At 59.3% G+C, this 7,470-nt stretch overlaps 1 protein-coding gene across 1 annotated transcript; it reads left to right on the top strand.

Annotated features, from left to right (window-relative positions):
- Positions 1 to 4,734: 4,734 nt before the first annotated feature.
- Positions 4,735 to 7,029, top strand: LOC115916648 (serine/threonine-protein kinase pim-1-like). Its single transcript, XM_030970361.1, is given in 8 exon segments — positions 4,735 to 5,149; positions 5,152 to 5,195; positions 5,288 to 5,302; positions 5,304 to 5,339; positions 5,672 to 5,686; positions 5,688 to 6,039; positions 6,434 to 6,610; positions 6,926 to 7,029. Coding segments are annotated over 8 exon segments (1,158 nt in total).
- The last annotated feature ends 441 nt before the right edge of the window (positions 7,030 to 7,470 follow it).

Raw genomic sequence — 7,470 nt, 5'->3', positions numbered from 1 at the left:
CACGGGCACCTCCCCAGGGGCTGTGGTGGATCTCTGCATCCCCCATGGATCCCCATTCCCTGTGGGTGGATCTCTGCATCCCCTGTGGATCCCCAGGGGCTGTGGGTGGATCTCTGCATCCCCCGTGGATCCCCATTCCCTGTGGGTGGATCTCTGCATCCCCCATGGATCCCCAGGGGCTGTGGGTGGATCTCTGCATCCCCCGTGGATCCCCATTCCCTGTGGGTGGATCTGTGCATCCCCTGTGGATTCCCATTCCCTGTGGGTGGATCTCTGCATCCCCCGTGGATCCCCAGGGGCTGCAGGGACACAGATGCCCATGGCCATCACCAGGGCCTGCAAAGGAATCTCAGCTCTGGCCCCTGGAGCATCTCCTGCCCCTCCTTCTCCACTGTCCTTGGTGTCTCCATGGTGTTTCCTTCACATGTTTTCACCTACTCCTCCTCTTTTTAACTAGAAGCAAAAACCATGTGACTTTGTTTTGATTTTCTTCTTAAATCTGTCATCCCAGAGCTGTTACCAGCCTCTCTAATTTTCTCAGCCTTGGCCAGCAGCATGTCCATCTTCAGAGCCATCAGCCATTGGCTCTGCTGGACATGGTGGAAGCTTCAGCAGCTTCTCACAGGAGCCACCTCAGTGGCCCCCCTGCTACTGAAACCCAGGCCATGCCAAACCAGTACTGGTACCTAAATGGTCCTGAAGAGGCCATTACAGAGGTGGAATTGCTCCCTTCCAGCCTGACCTGCTGCTCTGTAACCAACAGGACTGCACAAGTATACTCACCTGTATTGGAGGTGGCACTTACAGAGATACAAGAGCTCTTTTACAGACAGAAATTGATTGTCCCCTTGAGTTTGCCACTCTGCAAGGATGGTGGCATGTACCCATATAGCCAGAGAAGGAACAGCAAAGTGGGACTGACAGAGTGGAACTGCTGTGGAGAGTGCCAGCCCTGGAGCCCTGCTGACCCAACCAGACAGACACCAGGCACACATCCCTGTCCATCAGGGCTGCACCTGCTCCCATGGAACCTGTGACACCATTGACTCACTTGCTTCCTACTGGCATTTCAACTGGTGGCTAATGACTATGAGTAACACCAGGGCCACAAAGATGTACATAAGCACCCACAGAAGCTGCAGTTGCTTTTCCAGCAGAAGGCCTGGCTGCCACTAAGCTGTTCCTTTGCTTTTCCTGCAAAGCAGTCCATGTCTTTATTGTTTTAAGAACTGCTTATAACAAAACTAAGATCTTCTGATTCCCGAAATATTGGGATATGGGGAGAGGAGAGGAGATTATGGATTTTGCCCGCGGTTAGCATAAGAGATTGGATAACAGGATGCTTTGGCAATAGCAAACAGAATTTGAGGATTACATCAAAATTGCAAGAAGATTAAATCAGACGGGTTAACCATAAAAAGAGAATTACATCAAACTCTGCAAGCAAGGGGGAATATATTTTCATGGGGGCACTGGCATTGTGCCAGCATCAAACCATGACAAAATGTTGTAAAATGCATAAGTTTGTTTATGTGATTTTTGACCCAATCATTGTAGTAATATATTACTAGCCTTCTAAAATATCATATAAGCATTTGTATCCCACAATAAAATCAGATTCTTTGACCATCTCACCGAGTTCCCGTCGTGGCCACTCTTACAGGCACTTGTCTTCTCTTGAATAAAGAGTCCTAAATTTTAAAATTCAAATAACTACAAGGTATGATAACTAACAGAACAGTTCCATGTTAAAATCCAACTATATTTTAATAATGAATGAGTATTAATTTTTATATAATTAAATAGACATGGTAATTTTATAAACTATCAGCCAGAACTGGTTTCTCTCTCCAGATTTACATGCAATAGAAATAATACAACTGCCTGTTGTATCAAACCAAAACATGAAATTGAAGGTGTTATTATCGATTTGGAAAATACAGGATATTTTTGTGTCAACAGTACCACCTGCTGGATATCAAGAAGATAAGAGGCAGACACTAATCAACATTTACAAAAGCCAGATTATGGCATAACTCAGTACTAGTCTTGCACAAACGTCAGCAAGTGATTTCAGATTTCCAGCATTAAATTTTAACTGTAGACTTCCCCTGACAGCTGACTTTAAAAGGGTATAGATTAAAGTAAAACCACATTTACCTTAAGGAGAATTTGATAAAAGATCCCAAAGTATATTCTCTGATTCGTGATAGAGAAAAATACAGTACAGAACAAATACATATTTGTCAGCCAAAGAAGGCATGCGATGGAAAGCTGCATTTGATTTGTTTTGAATTTAAATTGTGACCTTATCAAAGCCAAGACAGCCAAACGTGAAACAGGACTGCATCTGCCTTTAAGGCTCTGAGTAACATGATTCTGTGTATAAGTATATACAATAAAACCATTTTAGATGGACCTGGACATATATATATAAATATAAATATATTTCAATTTGTACACCTGAGCAGACCCAATCTGCCACCACCACCAACCGGAGCTGCATCGAGAGTCCCCAGTGCTTCCTAAAAACTGACACCAGGAACCTGACCAGTGAGTTTTGTTTGCCAGGGAAAAGGGTTGGTGTTCAGGGGCCTGTGGCCCGGAGTGGCTAGCTGGCTGATGATGTTCTGCATGGTGCAGGATGCTACCCTGTGATGAAGGGAGAATTTGGTGTGCTGAAAGCTCAGCAGGAGATAAAGGCGGCCAGAAATGCAGAGGATGATAAAAAGAGTGGTTTTAAATACATTCATGGTAAAGAAACCCCATTGTAGAAATAACATTGAAATAACATTGTCCCCTTCCAGGATACGGATGGTCCCCTCACAGACAAGGACAGAGACACGGAGCAAAGGTGTTTAAGGTGCATTCGCTGCCTCTGCCTTCGACGCTCATCCCTCCCGTGCCAGTGGAAAGCATTGCACTGGTGTACCAAGGGACACTGCAAAGTCCTTGAAGAGAGCGAGCCCGGCTCAGCGGAAACCAAAGCACCCCTGTTTGGGGCACAGCATTCCTTCCCATCCAAACCCAACGCGTGCCAGCTATTGGCAAGAAAGACACCAAAACCCAGTCCAAGCTAGAGCAGTGGGAGCACAAGGAGTGCTCCTTGGCAAATCCCGATTTATTCAGAGCAGAGGCACAGCAGAAGTCAGCGAGCTGCTAACAAGAAACTCTTCCTGCCCTCCACAGCCACTTCAGGAGAGCTTCCCAGAGACACAGGAACTTCAACTCCCTTTGTTCTCTGGAGGCTCTATCTTCTCAGGCACACAGTAGTGGGTGCTTCCAGCCAGGAACAAACATCCCGGGAGCCGTGGGCGTGACGCTGCTGGCACCAGCGCTCTTCCAGGTGCGCCCCTGGCTCCAGGGAACGCTGCCTTGCCACAGGCTGGGCTCCCGTTCTCCCTGCCAGCAGCTTTCTCTGGCCGTGTCCATCTTCAGCCACGAGCTGGTTCCGCTGCTCCCGGAGGCGGGCTGGGCTCTGAGGTCACAGAGGGGCTGAGCGCTGGCGTGAGGCAGGGCTGTGATGTGCCAGGGCTGTGCCGGCCGCAGCACTGTGACATCACCGCGCTGGCGCTGCATATAAGCCGGGCCAGCGCCCACGGCCGCCAGTGCAGTCGCGATGGGACGTCCCGGAGTCACGAGTGACGGCGGCGTCCTGCTGACCGTGCTTGTCCTGCTGCTGGCCGCTGGGGCTGTCTGGTGGGCCCTTGGCCACCGGCAGCCACCGAGCCGGCGGGCACAGACGGCGAAGAGGAGCAAGCGCCCCGGGGTCCGGCCCAGAGGCTCACGGAGGAACCGAGGAGCCCCTGTGGCTCCCAGGTCCCCCAGGCCTCGGGCCACTCGGCGCAAGCGGCCACGTGCTCCCGCCAGGCCCCTGGGCAGGCCCTGCAGCTGCGGCCCCTGCGTGGCAGTGGCCCGGGAGCTGCAGCAGCTGATGCGCCTGCTCTGGGATGCCAAGGGGACACGTGCGCCGCTCTACTCGGGGATGTGGCAGGCGCTGTGGAAACAGCTGGAGGAGCTGGTGAAGCGAGGCCACCTACCCTGCTGTGGCCCGTCCAGCTCCTCCCAAAGCCTCCATCCCCTCAAGAGGCTGCTCCCAGCAAGATTCTCCATCGCTGGGAGAGCCTCAAGGCCTGCAAGGATGGCACAGCAGGGGAGAGCCATCCATGCAGGAGCCTCAGGCTGTCAGAGACCCTGCATCCTGCCAGGAGCCTCTGCTATCTCTGACAGCCTCCATCCCTCGCAGAGGCTCAGTGAGACCTGTCAGCCTGCAGAAGGTGCAGAGCCCGTGGACAGGTCTCCCAGCTCCCTTGGACTCACGGGCTTCAACAACGCGGGCGCAACCCTGACCCCTGACGTGGCCGGGGAAAGCCCAGAAGTCCAAACGGGAGCCCAGCCCGATCCAGGGGAGCCTTCCGGGAGAAGCTGGCCGAGCAGCAAGCGTCCTGGAGCCAGCAGCGGGCATCCCACAGCTGCCAGGACGCCGTGCCGCTTGTGCCAGCTGGCGGCAGCCCGAGCCTGGTGGTGGAGACGAGCCTGGAGACACCAAGGAGGCTCCTCCATCCCCAGGAAGCTGTGCCAAGGCAGCCCTCGCCTGCCACGAAGGGCTCTCCAATAGCAGGTGAGATCTCCTGAGGAGCTGTCTGAGGCTCCCCCGGGGCTCTTAGGGGCGCGGCCAGGCCAGGCCAGGGCCCCTGGGAGCAGCCTAGCCGCTGGCTCTTTCCAGTGCCTCTGATGGCACGGCTTCAGAAAGCCCTGCTTGGTTTGCAGCTGCTCCTGGCACCCCCCTGGGCGAAGAAGCCTCGGGCTGCAGCCCCGGCCGTCGCCAAGAGCAGAGTGCAGCCCACGAGGCCGGGGACAGCGACGGTGCCGCCGTGCCGCGCTGCCGCGGGGCTCCTGCAGCCGCCTGTGCGCGCTGCCCGGGCCCGGCTCTGCCGCTCGCCAGCCCGTCGGCTGCGGGGCAGTAGCCGCTGCCCGGCGCGCAGCAGGGAGCAGGTGAGAGCGGCGCGGCCGGGGGGCCCGGCCCGCTGCACTGGCGGGCACTGGGGGGTTCCTGGGCGCGGGGCTGATGGCTCGCTCTCGCCTTTTGCAGGGCAAAAGAAGGAGCTGCAGGAGCTGTACCAGCTGGGCCCGCAGCTGGGCAGCGGTGGCCCGGCACCGTTTTCTCGGGCATCCGCCTCTCCGACGGGAGCCCGGTGAGTGGCCGCGACGGCCGGGCGTGGGACGAGGGGCAGCGGTGGGGAGGGGCAGGGCCGGAGCTCAGCCCTCCTCTCTCCATGGCTTGCAGGTGGCCATCAAACGCCGTGGCCCGGGAGAGCGTCCTGCAGTGGGTCGAGCTGGTGAGTGAGCGGGCCCGGCGGCACAGAGCGGGCCGGGGCGGGCAGGGAGGATCCCGGGGCGCCGACTGGCAGCGGCAGGCGGGGGATGGCCGGGGGCAGCGGGCGTGGCCTGAGCGTGCGAGCCGCAGCATCGCGGGCCCGGCCGTGCCAAACAGCGGCGGCGGCGGGGCCGGGCAGGGGCACCGCCCAAGCATCCCCGGGGCGGGAGGAAGCCCAAGCACCAGGGAGGCTGCGCAAGGGGGCGCCGGGGCATCCCAGGCAGGGCGCAGCGCAGCAGCCCCAGGGCAGCAGCAGCAGGCCTGCCGGAGGCACTGATTTTCTCCTCCTCACAGCCCGACGGCACCCGGCGTGCCCATGGAGATCGTGCTGATGGAGAAGGTGCGCTCTGGCTGCTACAACATCATCCAGCTCCTCGACTGGTTCGAGCTGCCTGACAGCTTCGTGCTGGTGATGGAGCGGCCGGAGGCATGGCAGGATCTCCCGCAGTTCCTGCAGGAGCATGGGTTGCTGAGCGAGGAGGCGGCACGCTGGCTTTTCGTCCAGGTGCTGGAGGCCGTGCGGCACTGCACCGCCTGCGGCGTCCTGCACCGGGACATCAAGCCGGAGAACCTCCTCGTGGACCCGGAGAGCGGCGACCTGAAGCTCATCGACTTCGGTTGCGGCACCTTCCTCCAGGAGCGGGCCTACACGCGGTTTGCCGGTGAGCCCAGGGCCCGGGCCCTGCTCCCGGTGCCAGGCACTGCAGGGCCCCACTCCCTCCCGGGCTGCGGGCTGCGGCCTTCAGCCGGCTGCCCTTTGGCCGGGGCCAGACGCCGTGCCCCGGGAGCCGGCTGCCGGCCCTGCCCACAGAGCGGGGCGGCAAAAGCCGGCTCCGGGCCTCCCGGCTCGGCAGGCTCGCAGGGGCCTGGGCCGCTCTGCTAGCCTTGTTTGCCCCGCAGAATGGTTCCTTTCCTTCGGCCAGCTGGCTGGGGGACGCGGGGTGGCCTCGGGGGAAGCTGTGGCCGCGGGTGCGGCCCCCGCCTCAGCCAGGAGCCTGGCGCTGGGCTCTGCAAGGCAGCAGCCAGCGCCTGGACAGCGCCGCCCGTCTCCCCTAGGAACGCACGCCTACAGCCCGCCCGAGTGGATCTGGCTTGGCTGCTACCACGGCCATGCGGCCACCGTCTGGTCCCTGGGCGTGCTGCTCTACGTCATGGTGTGCGGGAGCCTCCCCTTCGAGGACGACCATGCCATCGTGCTGGGGCAGCTCTTCTTCTGGCAGCAGGTCTCTCCAGGTTGGTCTCCGGCCCCGAGAAGGCGGCTCTGGCGGCCGGCGCCGCGCGGCCCGGCGCGCGGCCCTCACGCCCGCTCCGCGCGGCGTCGATCTGCCCCGAGGCCGGCCGCAGGAGGCGGCCCGTGCCCACGGGGTCGGTGTGGCCCGCGCGGCCGAAGGAGGCGGCCGTGTCCCGCCGCGCCGCTCTCTTCCCGCGGGGCAGAGTCGCTCGGGGGGCCGGCGCGGCCCCGAGCACACGCAGCGCGGCCCGGGCGCCGGGGGCAGCTGGGCAGGAGCCTTCTGCCGCTGACCGCCGCTGTCTGCCTTCTCTCCCCAGAGTGCCAGCATCTGATCCGCTGGTGCTTGGCCAAGCACCCCGCGGAAAGGCTGCAGCTGGAGGAGATCCCGCGCCACCCTTGGGTGCAGGGCAGGCGTTTTTGACGCCTTGCCGGAGCCCCTGCAGCACCCACTTACCGAATCCCACACAGGACTGAGGACCCGAGAAATAAAACAAAACAAACCCATTGCGGCGTGTCAAGTCTGGTCCTTGTCAGCAACTTCAGCTCAAGAAACCTCTTGGGAAACAAGGAAATCAGAGGGCTCCCTTCAGCCTTTGCCAAGCTTTCCATGCCTTTCCTCCAGGACGGTCCTTTTGTGTCTTCAAGCACAGGCTGTAGTAGTGCGGGGAGGAGGGGCTTGACCGAGCCAAGAAATGCAACAGTGACACAACAGCTGCCCTTTGAAAGTGACAGAGGCTTCTTGGTGTGTCTCCTCAAGTGACACACGCCTCCCTGTGTGCATTCCAAGGGCTTGTGTGGGTCAGGGACAGAGATGCCTCCTCTCCAAAGCTCTGAGAAGAACCAGAAGCAGCAGAACGTCATT

Source organism: Camarhynchus parvulus, unplaced genomic scaffold (assembly GCF_901933205.1).
Source record: "Camarhynchus parvulus unplaced genomic scaffold, STF_HiC, whole genome shotgun sequence".
Taxonomy (NCBI): Eukaryota; Metazoa; Chordata; class Aves; order Passeriformes; family Thraupidae; genus Camarhynchus; species Camarhynchus parvulus.
This window is presented reverse-complemented; position numbering and strand designations above follow the sequence as displayed.